We start from the raw sequence: 17,721 nt of genomic DNA, 5'->3' as shown, positions 1-17,721 counted from the left end.
GGAGTGTCGCGAATGCCAACAACGTATTGACGTAGGTTACGCGGAGAATATTCGCGCGATTCCAGAACCTACACAGTTAACGCCATATTTACTTTTTCAATTGATTAGGGGCATGGCAAAGGTGACGAGGGCGGCGTTTCATACATACGCGGAGTGGATAAAAGGCGCTTGACGTGATTACGTAGGTTACGTGTTAATTCAGCGAGCGGAAGAAACGAGGATTGTGAGAGAGGCAGGTAAGAAATTTAAACATGGGATCAGCAGCGGGCTCTAAAATGTAGAGCAATGGGATGGGGGTTTGGTCTGTTGGTTGCACAGTTTTATTAAGCTATTATGTCTCTTGGATACCAGAATGTGATTTTCATACCCAAATGCTTTTGTAGACATCACAAAATAGAGAGATCAAAAATGCTGTGACTCATTAGTAATTATGTAGGGTGTATTCAGATCAGGCCAAGTATTGTTCTGTGTTGGTTGGACAGAGGTCATTAGGAAGTTTCTTTCATGTAATCAATGCTGAGGGGCAGGATATCTACACATGCAATAGTGCCTTGATGAATGCTGTCATTTGTAAGAATTGTGTATGGTTGTAGATTTATATTATTTCCTGCAATGTAACCAAAGGGGCGGCATGTTAAAAAAAAATGTTAGCTAAAACCAACCAATGGGGCAGAGCTGGCCAGCATTTTCAAAACAAGAGACACTGTGTTTGTATTTCTATATAGGTACTACTTTTTTAACAACATATTCTATCAATGTAAATGCTGAGGCTTTTTTTAATTGTGTTTTTGGTTTCTTTTCATTTTTTCTATCTAGAATAAAAAAAATAAAAAAATAAATTCACAATGGATCTCCTGCAGAGCCAAGACATTATCCAGCATTTGCTGGATAAATTTCGGGAAATGCCCATCCTGTGGGATTCAAAGCAGGACCATTACCACAATAAGGACGTACGAGCGGCAGCACTTGAACAGCTAGCAGCATACATGAGGACATGGGTGCCAGAATGCAGTGCCAACATGGTGAAGGATAAACTTGCCAACCTCAGGGGCACATATAGGAGAGCGTACAAAGCTCACCAAAAGCAGCTAAGATCTGGAGCAGCAGCAAGACCACCAAAGGAACCCAAGCTGTGGTATTACAACCAGATGTCATTTTTGCGGGATCAACTGGAAGGCAGGCCATCAATGTCGAGTCTGAATCCCAACCTTTCCTCCACGCTACCTCCCAGCGGGACTTCCCCAGATCACCACAGCCCTGCAGAGTCGGATGAAGAGGGCCTGGCTGACAGAGAGGCAGATCTGCGCCTCTACGATGATGAGGTATAGTAGTTTCATAACTATTTATGTAATAATATTAATTATTGTTTGATTCTTGACTTGATATTGGTTAATAAAATACAAGCTGGGAAGTAAAAATCTAAAATCGTGGGCAAACAAATAGGTGTCAGGGATGACAACTGCAGGGGTCAGAGGGTGAGTCTGTTTTCAAGTTTAAATTCAAGGCAAAAAATAAGATTCAAGCATGAAAATGTGAGTGAGTATATTCCTAAATATATTACAACATGTCCCTTTTTTTTACACAGGAAGAAGAGACCAGCCAGGAGGTGGCAGATCCTCTCCTCACTGACAGCCAGGCCGAAGGGGTCAGTGGCAGCCAGGAGGAGGCCGGGCCCAGTGGCGTTCAGCAGCTCCCCAGGACAACCACCACCAGCCAGGCTCCTCCACTTTATATTAGGCCACCAGGCCGTAAGAAGAAATTGGGGGCAGTGGAGGAAGCCAGCCTGAAAATGATTCAGGAGGCGAGTGCCATCATGAGGGCCCCCCTCAACCCCACTGAGGCCTACAGTGCCTCCGTGGCACATGACCTGAATCAAGGCACGGAGGAGCAGAGGCAACTGGCAAAGGGCGTGATCAACCAGGCCCTTTGGTGGATGCAGAGGGAGCTGCTGACCCCAGACACTGGGCTATGTGACCCGGCCCGGCTTGCTGAACACCATTCTCCTGCTGCCACATCATCCCCACCTGCAAGGGCCCAGGGAAGACCCGCTGGAAGGCAGCCTGGAAGGAAGGTTGCAAGGAAGAGGAGACGTTGATGCCCTGCCTTCCATTTGATCCCCCACAAATGGCATCTTGTTTGGACTACCACAGCTTGGGTTGCTTTGGTTATGTGCTGCTGCTTCAGATTTTATTTTGTGTGCTTCCTGAGGTTGGCTAGTTTATCCTTCACCATGTTTGAAATGCAAGTTTGCATGTATGTTGCTAGCTGTTCAAGTGCTGCCATTCTGTTTTTGATCCTTTTTATAATTTGCTCAAATAAAAGCCTTTTTGTTGATTTGAAAAACGTGCCTATTGTTTGTAATACTGTGGGTATTATTTTAGGCATCAAACATTACAAATAAATAAAATGATTAATCTAAAATATTCACTAACTCATGTGGGGGGGGGGGGGGGTCATTTGGTGTGCCAACATGGTAGACAATTTAAACAACCTTCAACAAAATCATGTTAAATATACAAACAAAAGCTAAATCAAAACTATTTCCTATTAAAATATTCTAAATGGTGACATAACTATAAACACCTAAAGAAAGTGGGAAAGATAACCATTAAACATTAAAAGCAAAAAAATTGAAATGTGGAGGACCACTAAAAATATGATACGTCGGGCCAATAAAAGTTTGCAAAAATCTTACTACATCACAGCTAACAAATGTCACTTTTGAGTATGGAACAACTCAGTTGAAATAACATGAGCTAAATAACTGATTAGTTATAGCAAGAGAAGAATGAAGAAAACGACGGCATCAAGCATTGGTTATTGTGTGTTTTGCTTCAGTGTTCTATTGCTAGAATTAATCTTTCTATTGACGAATGTGCCATATCCCAAAGAAACGTGAGTTTTACCTGAACGAGCGCTCCCGTGGCCTCATTTAGTCTGAGCATGCGCGGGGTTTTTGTACGTTGGTTTTGTGTACTCACCACCAAACATGTACGTTCGGACAGGATTTGAGCGGACGGTTTTAAAACAAGTTTGGAAATAAATGTCTGCTGAAAAACGGCCCGGCGGGCAAATGTACGGTGAAATTCTGTACGCTCGTAACTACACACGACCAAACATGTATGCTGAAACTGGTCCGCGGGCCAGTTTCAGCAAACATGTTTGGTCGTGAGTATGGGGCCTGAATGTACACTACTAAAGTCGCTTTGACTTCAGAAAAGGTTCCTGTACTACTTCAAGGCAACTTGTAGGCAATTTGTAGGCAACTTGTACCCATAGATTTCAATAGAAGTTGCCTCCAAAGTCGGATCACTGTCTTAACTGAAGCAACTTTACAGGAAGAGAAAATAATTTTCTCAGGCAAACCCCTCCCTCCCACAGAGCTAATTATTGTTTGATTGGCCACTGGCAAAGTCACCTGTTCTGGAGGTGACTTGAAGTCGCGTTGTAAGTCGCTCCAAGTCGTGATGAAGTCGTCTCTCAAAGTCGCGCTGGAAGTTGTGTTGCCCCTGTGTGAATCGGCACTCACTCTCTCCTGGAAGTATGTTTGTTTTTAGTAAATTTATGTTTGACAGTTTTAGACTATAAAATTAAATTATCATAACTTGATCTGAAATCTATTTTACTTTACACCACCATTGGAACAAATCTTGGGGTAGTTCGGGAATGCGTGGGTTCCCTAGGTCCCCTTGGTTTTTCCCTAAACTCAACTCTTAATGTGAGCCCATGCCTTAACCACTTCCATACTGGGCACTTACGCCCCTTCCTGCCCAAGCCAATTTTCAGCTTTCAGCACTGTCGCACTTTGAATGACAATTGCGCGGTCGTGCTACACTGTACCCAAACAATTTTTTTATCATTTTGTTCCCACAAATAGAGCTTTCTTTTGGTGGTATTTGATCACCTCTGCGGTTTTTATTTTTTGCGCTATAAACAAAAGAAGAGTGACAATTTAAAAAAAAAACACTATTTTTTACTTTTTTATTTAATAAATATCACAATTTAAAAAAAAAAAAAACGTTTTTTTTCCTCAGTTTAGGCCGATATGTATTCTTCTACATATTTTTGGTAAAAAAAAATCGCAATGATCATATATTGATTGGTTTGCGCAAAAGTTATAGCGTTTACAAAATAGCTGATAGATTTATGGCATTTTTATTTTATTAATTTTTTTACTAGTATTGGCGGCGATTTGCGATTTTTTTACTGTCACCGTGTCATTGCGGCGAACACATCGGACACTTTTGACACGTTTTTGGCGCCATTCACATTTATACAGCGATTAATGCGATAAATATGCACTAATTACTGTATAAATGTGACTGGCATTGAAGGGGTTAACACTAGGGGGTGAGGGAGGGGTTAATATGTATCCCTAAATTGTGTTCTAACTGTGGGGAAAGGGGGGTGACTGGGGGAGGTGACCGATGCTGTGTCCCTATGTACAAGGGACACAGATCGGTCTCCTCTCTCCCCTGACAGGACGTGGAGCTCTGTGTTTACACACAGAGCTCCACGTCTTGTCCCTGTAGCCGCCGATCGCGAGTCCCTGGCGGACATCGCGACCGCCAGGCACGCGCATCGGCATCTCGGGGACGCGCCGGGCGCGCGCGCGCGGCCGCCGGCGCGCTCGCGCGCCCCCCAGTGGCCGCAAGAATACAGGACGCCAAATGACGTCCTGTTGAATTTTCAGAGTAACCGTGGAGCCGTCATTTGACGATGGCCCGGTACTCTAGTGGTTAACCTAGTCCCTAAACCTAATTCGTAAACTATATTTAAACTTAAAAACATATTATATTGCAGATTACTGATCCTTGGAAGTTGTTGCTGCTTAAGTTTTTGTTTTTAGCTTATCATTTATTTTCACCTGGTGATCTAGCCAATAAAACACTTTCTGTCTTAAGCCAGGTACACACGGACTAAATGTCAGTAGACAATGGCCGGTTAAAAAAAAATGTCAGCCGGGCTTCTGTCGGACGCGCATGCTGGAAAACTTGCATCCGACTGACTCCCAATCAGCGCTCTCAGCAAATGGCAGGTAGCACTGATTGGAGTGTTCTGGTGAGAGGGGCCGTCCCCCTGTCAGAACACAACAGCTTAGCGGGCAAGATTGCTGAACTAACCTAACATGGTTAGTACAGTGGCTCTGACCAGAGCTAACAGTTTTTTCCCGTTCGACCCCACAGGAGTCACCCTTAAAGGAGTTTTCACCTTAATGCAATCTATGCATTAAGGTGAAAAAACATCTGCTGCTGCCGCCCCCCCACCCCCGAGCCCCCGTTAAACTTACCTGACCCCTCGAAAGTTCCGCGCGATCCCGATATCCTCTTCGCCGCTCAGCCTGGCCGCTGATTGGCTAGAGCGGATGGATTGAGAGCAGCACAGCCATTGGCTGGCGCTGCTCTCAATCACATCCAGTGATGCGACGCACCGAGGGGTGGGGCCGAGTGATACAGTGATCGGCTATGGCCACTCGCTGTATCACGGGAGCGCGCCCGCAATTAGTGACCACCATGTGAGCTCTCGCATGACTGTGGTTTCTAATTGTAGGGAGGACCAGAGACAGCCGCCGAGGGACCCCAGAAGACATGGATCGAGGGCCCTCTGTACAAAACGAACTGCACAGTGGAGGTAAGTATAACATGTTTGTTATTTAAAAAAAAAAAATGTTTTCCTTTAGTGACCCTTTAAGCCGGATACACACTATATCTATGGAGGAGCAACAAAGACACACTACGACAGTAGCATTGCCTGGAGAGGGTTGTACTAAATGGATAAGTAGACTCAGGCAGGCCATAGGCAGACAGTGTTAACATGGGGATCCCTCCTGCAGAGTGATTATCTTTTCCCAAAGGGAGCGGGTGGGGGAAGCTGTCCCCGCTGGGAGAAACTATAGCAGCCACTGGTGATAATCGCACGTGAACACGGCAGGCTGGTTGTACCCAAGTTGATCAATCAATCAACTTGGTACATTCAACCTGCCCAATAACGGTTCAAATCTACATTAAGCCTGCTCATTAAGGGTCGAATCTCATCCTGTTTAGCAGGATTCGAATCATCCTTCAATGGACTTTATACAAGTGTCTTAAAAATTAAAGCCTAGCTAATATTATTTAAGCAGTTACAGAAATAGTTTTTTTTTTATATATATTTTTCATTTGGGATAAAGGTTTTAACTAAATGAGTAAAACTGGTGATTGTAAGCACCCCTACAAGTGTTGAATGGTTTGTCTCAGCCCTCTGATCAGATAAGAAACTATTTACAGGAGACTCCAAAAAACAAACACTGCGTTGTCAATGCTAGTGACTGTCTGCATCATATATGCCATTTTGGTTTTTGCCTTTAGTGCCACTTTAACCTGAACTTATCCTTAAATCTAACACTTTAATTCATCATTGGAAAATTTTTGATATTTTACATCTATTGCTTGAAATCCACACATACATGACATAATATATTTGAAAACCACACTGATTCCACTACTGTATTCACTTGTTGCAAATATGTGTGTGTCAAGCATTTGTCCTAGGATGAGAGATGCATGATCATTTTACAAATGTGTTTAAGCTCATTCCGAAGATATTACATCAAACCCTATGTCTACCAATCTGGTTGTACAATTGGAGTCTGAATTTTTTAGATTAGACATCAGGGTTGATTTCCTAAAGGCAAACAGGATGTTCACTTTGCAAGAATTTTTTTGCAAATGTGTGCAGACTAAACCCCTGTTTTAACGCATACTGTTAGATAGGTTGATTCGGTTGTCAGCGGGCTGGCCGGCCTGGCCGGTGAGTAAAGCTTGGATCTTTCCTTGGATTTATCCTTGGCCTTGTTTATATCATATGTTGCAAGTAAAATTTACCTTAGCTTAAAGTGTATGTTACCCCTAAATTTCATATTCCTGATATGGGTCTGTTGGACCATGTACTTGTGTCAAAACTTATCCTGTCTTCTTTGTATTTCTTCTTTTGTGTGAAATACCTGTGTTTATGTAAGTTCCCCTGCTTTTCTATTTCAAACTGACCCTGCTAGGCATGAGAGAACACATGTGGTCAGTTTTTTGTTTTTTTCTGAGAGAATAGCCTACAAGCCCTCCAATTATCAGACTTGTGCTGAAATGCCCCCCTGCAAAGCAATTTAAAAAATGTTGCCTGCCATACTTTTTTTGCACATTCCTGTGTGTTTGGCAGCTCATTGAATTTAATTGGTCTGCTGGAAATACAAGGGGAACCACACGAAAATCTCTAATGCCGCGTACACACACTCTGAAGTTCCGACAACAAAAATACGATGTAAGCTTTTGGTCGGAATTTCCGAACGTGTGTATGCGACTTTTGCTGTCGGAATTTCCTCCAACAAAAGATTGAGAGCAGGTTCCTATCGGAAAATCCAATCGTTTGTATGCATTTCCGACACACACAAAAAAACACGCATGATCAGAATCTAGCAGAATAGCCGAACTGGCTATTGAACTTCATTGATCTTGGCTCATCGTACGTCTTGTACGTCACTGCATTCTTGACGGTCGGAATTTCCGACAACATTTGTGTGACCATGTGTCACACCAAGTTTGAGCCAACATTACGTCAGAAAAAATTCCCAGTTTTCTAGTCAGAATTTCCGATCGCGTGTACGCGGCATAATGCTCAGATGTACCGATATGGTGTAAACCGGCCCTAAAGCATTTTTAAAGATTAAACCATTTTGATGTCTGCACTATATCTGAAAGCTACATCGAAGACCTCAAATGCCAGAACGGCATCCATGTACGTCCTCCTGTTCTCTCCTCCTGTCCAAACAAGAGTCTAGTAGACATCTCGGGTATGATAAAGTTTAAAAAACAAAATCATAAATTATAATATAATAAATAACTATAAATAATTATAACAAATAATGATATAATTATATAAAAAAAATTCAATAATGTAATCAAATCAAAAACTGAAATTTGCTCAGTTGCAGAATTGTCGCTGTCATAACTTTTATTTTTTTAATACGAATTTCCCCACAAAACGCTATCGCTCAATCCTGCAAGTGATTATAATATATTATCGCTGTTTTCTAGCTGCTCTTAAACCACTTTTGACATAAAGGGACAGTTTGTGGTTGCTATGGACAATCTATAGTTTGCAGGCAGAAAGAACAGTTTTTATTATACAAAAGTACATGCAGGGCACTGGGCAGACCACTAGGGACAAAGGGTGTGTATTTTTTACATACAGTACTGTAATCTGTAAGATTACAGTATACTGTATGTATTTTGTTTATTTACCTTTTTGAACGTTCTCTGCCCCGTGCATCGTAACGTTGCAGGGAATGGAGTTCGGCAGCACACAGGCACTGGGTGAATCGAGCCAGGAGACAGCTCGATCACACAGCGGGGAGGCATCGCAGGATCCATGGACAAGGTAAGTAAACCATGCCTGTGGATGCTACGAGGTGATCCTGAGTTTGGCTCGGGGGTTACTGCTCTTGGTTCTGAAATTCCACACCGAGCCAGACTCGGGAATACCGCCAGGGGGGTTAAATCCATTTCCACCAGTGCCATCTTTCAGTGCCCCTCATTACTGCTACTCAGTGGCCACCAGTGTCACCCATAAGTGCTGACAATCGGTGCCCATTAGTGCCTCATCATCAGTGCCTCCTGATCAGTGCCTACCAGTGCCACCTATCAGTGCCCATCATTGCGGCCTATCAGAGCCACCTATCATTGCCCCCTCTCCGTGCCATCTATCAGTGGCCATCAGTGCAGCCTCGTCAGTGCCTCCTGATCAGTGCCTACAAGTGCCTCCTGATCAGTGGCCATCAGTGCCACCTATCAGTGCCCATTAGTGCCGCCTATCATTGCCCACCAGTGCTGCATCATCAGTGCCTATCAGTGACACCCATCAGTGCAGCCTCGTCAGTGCTTCCTGATCAGTGCCTACCAGTGCCTCCTAATCAGTGCCCATCAGTGCCGCCTATCAGTGCCCATCATTTTCACCTCATCAGTGCCCATCATTGAAGAAAAATTAACCTATTTGCTAAATTCCATGACAATTTGTTGTTGTTTTTTTTTTTTTTTTATCTGTCTTTTTTTTTGTTTAGCAAAACATAAAAACCGCAGGGGTGATTAAATACCACCAAAAGCTCTATTTGTTTGAAAAAAATAATAAAACTTTCATTTGAGTATAGAGTTGCATGACCGCGCAATTGTCAATCAAAATGTGAGGGCGCTGAAAGCTGGAAATTGGCCTGGGCAGGAAAGTGGTATAAATGCCCAGTAAGCAAGGGGTTAAAGGCAACTTTTGCTAAGGTTGCTATTCCTATCCCCCCTCCTACTAGCTGTCTTGCTGATCAATTATCTTCAGAACCTTCGGGAAACGCCATACTGTAACAAGCATGAAGACCAAGAGTTCTAATTTCACTTTCTGAACTATAGTACATGCTTGTTCTGAGTTAGTGTTAGAAAATATAAACCAGACACCGTCAGATATCTAGAATTATCAAAATAAGGTCAGTCATGGCAAGCTCTATATTTCTCTCAGCATAGGAATCCTATAAAGTATTAGCACTCAAGCACAGGAGAAGCACTGAGGGCTCCCATGTAGAACACACATTTCTAATTGAGCATCAATGCCATGGAGAACACAGCCAGATGTGGAGTGAGGAATAACAGTCATGCAGTTAATGTGCCCTTCTCGGTTATCTAAAGAATTATATGTAGAATGTATTTTGGGTGGTTTATTCAACATATATATAGAAAATTCTGAAAAAACATTGTCATTGTAGGGAAGATCTCCCTAGTGGGGGTATGGGATCTGTATCAGTTTAGGAGGAGATTTACTATTGACTTGTTTTGATTGGAGTTGCCATTTAATATGATTTACATATAATGCTTGAGCTATGGTCACTATCTCATCTGATCTATATTATTTATATAAAGTAATATACAAGTAAGTCAAGTCTATGTATACGCACTTCTAACATTAATCACAAACCTTGATTATTTTATCCATAAATTCAAGATTATGTTCATCTTTTCATCTTGTTTTCATTTGCAGTCTTTTACGGTCTGCACATCAATCTGCATGTATAAGTAGAAGCATTCCAGTGGAGCACAAGCTACGGAAAAGTGAGTGAATTCCTAAGACTTTTCATTTGTGTACGTTCCATGTCACTCCAAATGAAATCAAGCTTTTCCACTCTCTTTAATGTCATTAGACTTGCATTTGCACAACAGTTCTCTGCTACATCCCTTTTATCACACTTCACACTAACCTGTGCATCTTGTTGATGCAGGCATCTGAAAATAGTTACCATTTGTTCTATCAGGATACATTTGTATTTGCTCTTTTCTCCTTTCAACATCAGAGGTTGCCTGTAAATGATATAAATGGATTTAATGTCTGCATGTAAATCTAATCCCTGCATTATGCATAAAGTCTGCACAGCTGACTGTTTATACTAAATAAACAATACTTTACTCTTGTAGCCATCGCTCCAAGAATATATGAAAATACAGTATGTCAATTGTAAATGTTAATCTACTTTAGTACTATATTTCCTGTACCACTTTAAATGCCAGAAACATACACTTTTATTAGACTAAAACTATACTGATACAATAACATAGTATAAAGAAATTAGTGTATGGGTGGCATATACAGGGGAAAGGTTAATGTAACCCTTGCTACCATAATAAAGAGATAAATCCAATACAATATATTGCATACTGATAATCTAATGCATGACATACTAATAAACAGTCATTGGTCTACAACTTTTCGTGTTTGTTGCATTGATATATGTTATGATTCATCCTGCACAGGTTGCTATCCTAAATTAATAACTAGACAAGTCTGCAATTTTGTTTCTATTATTTTATCTAGACCCATCATTTTCATAGCAGTTCACAGTGTAAGCGTTCCCATTACCAGACAGAATTTTGTAGATGACTATAGAACAAAAAATGATCTGTGATCATAGTGGCTTAGTAGTTGTTATATGGTTTTGCAGATCTGGGGCCTTGAGTAAATATTCTCTGAATGGATATTGCATGTATGTATATGGGTTTTCACAGGTCTCTAATTTTCCTCCACCATTCAACCAAAATATATTGGTTGATTGGCTGCTGGCGGTATTGGTCCTAGTAAACATGTATGTTTGTAAGACATTTTTTTGTACTTTTAGGTCACTGACTAATATAAATGGTTGAATTTGTTTTGTAAATCTCTGTAGAATTTGTCAGCGCTATACTTTATAATAAAAAATATCCTTGAAAGAGATATTGTAGCACGCCAAAGATTCTCCCTATAGACACCAAAATTCCTCCACGAGACTCCATCCTATACACTGATTATCGCTAATAATGATCACATTTGTTGCATAGATACCTTAGTAACCTCCTGAATCACTGTTTTGTTAAACATTAAAGTGAAACTGACCTGGCCTAAATCAATTCTAAGGTAACAAAAGTTCTGAAGAGTGTAGAGACTTTGTGGTACCTGAACATAGTCTTCAAATTCATTCCTGCAGCTCTGTAAAGATGTCTGGATGCCAGTCCCAACCCAGGCTTTACAAAGGATCTAAATATTCCCAAAACAAGATCATATCACTAAGCCCCACTCCCTGACAGACACAGAGTTCAATCATTGAGGGAGAGAGGCTTAAAGCGGGGGTTCACCCAAAAACACATTTTTAACATTACATTCAGCCGAGTTGTCCTAATGACAATCGGCTTTTTTTTTGGGGTTTTTTTTCGTACATACCGTATTTTCACCGCCGCTTCCGGGTATGTCTTCTGCGGGACTGGGCGTTCCTTTTTTTTTCTCAAAAAAGGATGTTTATTGAAGCATATGGTAAAAGCAATACAAGATTACACACATTTTTTTCTCTTTTTTTCTCATAACACATAATACAAAAAAGGAACAAAAAACATGGCGTGCTACAAACTCTTACAATGTACTGTAATACCACAAGCAAAAAATAACAGTAACAGTAATCTCTCGCATTCCACCACCCATCCTATTGCAAACAATGATCCAGCCCCTAGCGTACTCACCCACCCCCACCTGTGAGAAACTATTGATCACGCTGTATACCTTTACATCCCACTCTCTAAATAAGTAGCCTGTCCATTACCAATTCAAGTGGGGCTACCCCCGGCGTATTTAACCAGGGGGCCCATAGCAGTTCAAACCCCCCCCCCCCCCCCGCAGGCTCCTGTGCTGGTATATATATTTCTCTGCCCTAAGAGTGAATCCCATCTGCGCTATCCATTCACCCAGCCTAGGGGGTTCCACATCCTTTCAGTGACTAAGCATAAGTTTGCGGGCCTGGAAAAGGGCCCTACCAATGGCTTTTTTGGGGTTGTCCTCAAGTGGCAAATCATCTATAATACCCAAAACACACACTTTAGGGTTCTGTGGTATCTGAGCCACAAATACCTCATTCAGGGTCTTAAGGAACCCCCCGTCCAATATAGATGCAGCTTAGGGCACCGCCACATCAGATGGATGAGGTCTCCCTGGCACATCTAGGGCGGGACTGGGCGTTCCTAATTGATTGACAGGCTTCCGACCGTCGCATACAGCGCGTCACGAGTTCCTGAAAGAAGCCGAACATCGGTGCGGCTCTATACGGCGCCTGCGCACCGACGTTCGGCTTCTTTCGGCAACTCGTGACGCGCAGTATGCGACGGTCGGAAGCCTGTCAATCAATTAGAAACGCCAAGTCCCGCAGAAGACATACCCGGAAGCGGCGGTGAAAATACGGTATGTACGGAAAAAAACAAAAAAAACCAGCCGATTGTCATTAGGACAACTCGGCTGAATGTAATGTTAAAAATTTATTTTTTGGGTGAACTACTGCTTTAATGTTGATTTTGGAATAAGTTGAAGCCCCATTTATATCAGGGTGAATATCCAATGGTGACTCCAGAGGCACAAAGGTAGCACTTTAAAGACTAACACAAGCACACCATAGGAATACTACAATACTGATAGACATATTAACCTGGATTTGATTCTCCAAGAACAGGTGAATCTTGAGGAAGATTAATATGCAAATCTTGTTTAAATCTGAAATGTTTTAGGACTTATAGGGAAACTGTAAAAAACAAAAAAATGGGAAGCTGGGCAATGTCTTGGGGGCCATGTAAATGCTATAGCAGTCAGCAGTGTGTTTACATGCCAGTGCTGCAGTTGTTGCAAATAGTTGTGCCAGAGAAAGGGTTAATTAACATGCTTGGGGAATGCCCTAAAGTGAAGCTCCAGGAATTATCATTTTTTTGTTGCAAACATAGATAGGTCTAACTTGACTCAATGTAGGTATCCATATGCAGTATGATATCCAGATGGCTGGTGGGGATGTTGAAATCACTGAAATAGTCCTCACTACATACAGTGATGGCCACGGTCCTCTGGGTGCCACTCTGCTCTGTACACTAAAAAGAGAGAGTTGTTGGTTTTTGCAATTTTTTTTAAAAAGCACAAGATATTCTCTGATCAGATGAGGTGGACCTCATTTTGGTCTAATCTATATAGTTGTATATAAAATGCACCATTTATCTTTCAAATAGTGTTTCCCGGTGCTAAAACTTTCATTAAAAAGATAAATTGCAGCATTTAACATTTCAAAGGCCAATATAAAGGAATAGTATTTTTTGTCATATTCTAAATTAAGGGGGCTTGCCAGGGGGAGTGTTTTATGCCTACATACTTTTGTTAATAGGTGTCCCTCTTTCCCATCTCATAAAGTGGGGAAGGTTGCACACTGGCAGTGCATATTTTGCTGTGGAATTGATTTTCTTTTTACAATTAACTTGAGTAGATACAGAAGCAGCTCCCTAATCTGATTAATTTCAGTAAATAAAAGGCTATTTAGGGTAACTTTAGCAGAGATGCATGCTTACTCATCAAAGGATAATAGATGTGCTTGACCAACAGATATGGATCATTCCATAGATGATCCAGCAATGTAAAAGTAGCCAGAAACAGGGCATTATAATTAAAGAGAATTGACCAAAACCTACTACAGAAAAAGAGTATGTCAGGTATTTTACTGCCTGAATTCAAATATAGCAGCTGAGCTAGTAGTGTAAACAGCAGATCAATTTTAAATAGAAAAGCTAGGCCTAATTGTACTAGAGATAAGTAGAACAGCAGGGCTGTATAACTATTAATCAACATAATCGATTATGATTGGTTATGAAAATAGTTGCCAACTATTTCCATAATCAATTAGTTGGTCAGCCGATTAGTTGGCCTGCATACAGAATGCATTATTTATTTACATACCAAAGACAATTGAGTACTGTCAGTGATACTTTTTTATTTGCACTAACATACAATTTTTCAGGACAAGCTTTCGGGGTATGTCCCTTTCTTCAAGATCCAAGCAGTACTGATTCAAAGTTTTAGTAGAATGTTTAAAAAACACAATCTTTGAGGGAAAGGAAAAAAAAAACAAGCACAAACAAATGTATGTGGCAATGGTAATAAAACTAGCATAGTTAGTAAGATAGAGTGTCAAATAGAAGTATCATCCTTAGTTCAAAAGTTTTCCTTTCCTGGATAATTCTGAAATTCCCTTTAAGAACTAAAACATTGAGGTTTTCTATAGTGTAGTCTGGTTGTGAGAAATGATATCCCACAGGTGTGCAGAAACATCTTCCTTGATGGTATATCTGTGCAAATTCATCCTCGCTTGCAACTTCTGTCCTGTTTCACCACCATAAGATGCTTTGCTACATCTTTTGCATTTGATTTGGTACATAAGATTACTGGAGGTACAGCTGTATGATCCTGGGATATTGAAGGTCCCTTTGGGTGTGTGACGCTTTTAGATAGATAGATCTGGTTGCCGTTTACAGTGTTTTTTATTGCAGGGTTTGCTTCCATTACTTGTGACTTCATAGTCAGAATGGAGTTTTCTGTTTATTAGTTTATGTCTGAGGTTGAGTGGTTGTCTGAAAGCAAGTTTTGGGGTTGTTGGAATATTTATTTCATCCTCTATTGTGATGGGTTGTAAATCTTTGATTATCTTTTTTTTTAATCCCTTCTAGTGCTGGACTGTATGTGGTGACTAGAGGTACATTGTTTTTTTTTTTTTTTCCTCTTTGTATTGGAAGAGATTTTCTCTTCGGGTTTTCATGGCCTTGTTAATGGTTTTGTCTTTATAACCTTTCTTATAAATGGAGTCTGCTAGTGTTCTGAGATGTTTATCTCTGTCTTCAGGGTCTGAACATATCCAGTGGTATATGATGGTCTGTCTATGTATGATGGCCCGTTTAGTGTGTTGGGGGGTAAAAACTGGAACTGTGGAGATAGTCAGTCAGTTTCCTGTATTTCGAAGTGTGAAGCTTGTCATCCCTGATGTATACCGCAGTGTCTAGAAAGTTGACGTGTGTGTTAGAATAATTCATTTTTAGTTTGATAGATGGGTGAAAAGTGTTGATCAATGAGTAAAACTGTTTTAGATTTTCTTCACCTTCTGTCCATATGATGAATACATCATCGATATAGCTATAATACCTGTATGGCTTTTGTTGTCTGCTGTTCAGGAATTTTTCCTCCAGGTCAGCCATAAATAAGTTTGCATATTGGAGTGCCATTTTACTTCCCATAGCAGTACCTATACACTGGAGATAGATGTCATTATTGAAAGTGAAGTAGTTGTGTGTAAGAATGAATTCAATGAGCTGTGTAACATCCTCTGCAGTGTATTTGTGGTTTGGTGAGGATGATAAGAATCTGTGACATGCAGCCAATACATCCTTGTGAGGGATGTTACTGTACAGAGAATCTACATCCATAGTGACTAGAAGTGTATTTGGTGGTAATTGTTGTATATTGATGAGCCTGTTTAGAAAATCAGTTGTGTCTTGCAGGAAACACGCAATATTCATGACTAACAGTTTTACATACCAGGAAATGCAGTGCAGCACACATATAGCTCAGTAGACCATCCATACATGTCAGTAAGTGCCTGAGAACTTGTGAATGTAAATATGTGAGGAGCAATGCCTCATAGGACATGTAGTCCGGGACAGGAGAAGGAATTGAGTGATTCTAAAGGCAGAAGTTTTCTTACTTTGCTGTAGGAGCATGTTATATTATACTTTGCAGCTTACTGTAAAGGCACTAAAATGCTTGCAATCACTTTAAGGGCTCTGTGCAGGGAAAATCAGCAACTGAATCCAGAGAACCTGGAGGCTGCTAGACTGGAGGCAATATATTTACAATTACAATTACATTTAAAGTAAACGTTTACCAGTATTGTGCATTAAAATGATTTAAAGTGATTATATCCATGCACAAACATCTCATCCTTTAGTACTACTTTAAAATAAAAATATTTATACTCCCACCACCACCCTTCATATAGCTTCATGTCTGACTCCCAGGTAAAATACCCTGTATATCTTACTTCTGGGTATATTTATTTTATATACAGTATATACTGTATATAGGGTTCATTTACACTTGCTTTGACATTAAAGCATCTACCATTTCAACATGCCTTTTTAATGTGTTTATTATGCTTCTGTTATGTTTCGGTGATGCTTTGATGATGCTTTTGTGGTGCTTTGATAATGATTTGGTGGTGCTTTTTTGAAGCTTTAATGAAGCTTGGCAGATGCCCTGTGTGTGTGTTGATAACTCATACTTGCAATTTCTCCAAAACAAAGTAAAGCTAAAGCTGAATTAATGCTTCTCAAAAGCTTCAGTTGCTTCAAGCAAGCTCTGCCATAGACTTCTATGGAGGCTTTGAAAACGCTTTGAAGCACCACTAGATCAACATGGGGTATAATATTTGAAGCAAAGCCAATGCAAAGCAAATACAAGTTGTAACAGGACTGTAAGCTTACCATTTTGTTTAGTGACATGAGCTTTGACTGGTGTTCAGAGAGCTTTAACAAAGCGTGTCCAAAGCCATGTTTTGAAGCAAGTATAAACAGGACTGTAAGCTAACCATTTTATTTAGTGACAGGCACTTTGACTGGCATTCAGAGAGCTTTAACAAAAAAGCTTTATGTCCAAAGCCATGTTTTTAAGCAAGTGTTAACAAGCCCTACATAATAGTGATTATCTGCTGTTTTTGTACTATAAAGAGCTAATTTATTTTTTAACCCCATCATGACAGGTAAAAAAAAAAAGCATGCTACTGCTACTAAATGTTGTAAGCTGGCAATACACGTTTCAATTTTTGTACAAGAATATTTGTATGAAAATTCTTTCTACATTTGATGAATGAATAAATGTCATCTGAAAATGTCACTTGCTTTTAACATTCATTTTTAAAATGAATCTCATTTCTGAACAAAAACCCCATACACTGTCTGAAAATGTGTTCGATAAAGAAAAGTTTTCTATTCTGCTCTTTCAAATTTTTCTGTCACTGTGTTCGAAAACGAACGTCAAGTGATTTGAAATCTAAACGAACATTCTTAACCTCCCTGGCGGTATGATTATGTCAGATTTTAAGTGCTGAAAGCGGTACCATTATTTAGCAAGGAAATTTTGCATTTTATATTGTAGGCCTGCAATTCTTAGGAATAACTCACTTAAATCTGTCCAAACAAGAGTCTAGTAGACATCCCGGGTATGATAACGTTTGAAACACAAAATCATAAATTATAATATAATAAATAACTATAAATAATTATAACAAATAATAACATAATAATAATAAAAATTAATCAATAATGAACTCAAATCAAAAACACTGAAATTTGC

At 40.3% G+C, this 17,721-nt stretch overlaps 1 protein-coding gene across 1 annotated transcript in view; it reads left to right on the top strand.

The window, feature by feature from the left end:
* LOC120936696 overlaps positions 1-17,721 on the top strand; it is a 353,988-nt gene that overhangs the window by 261,626 nt on the left and 74,641 nt on the right. The window contains exon 5 of the mRNA XM_040349249.1: positions 10,045-10,115. Coding sequence (XP_040205183.1) covers positions 10,045-10,115 — 71 coding nt within the window. The remainder of the gene's footprint in view (positions 1-10,044; positions 10,116-17,721) is intronic.

Source organism: Rana temporaria, chromosome 4 (genome assembly GCF_905171775.1).
Source record: "Rana temporaria chromosome 4, aRanTem1.1, whole genome shotgun sequence".
Taxonomy (NCBI): Eukaryota; Metazoa; Chordata; class Amphibia; order Anura; family Ranidae; genus Rana; species Rana temporaria.
This window is presented reverse-complemented; position numbering and strand designations above follow the sequence as displayed.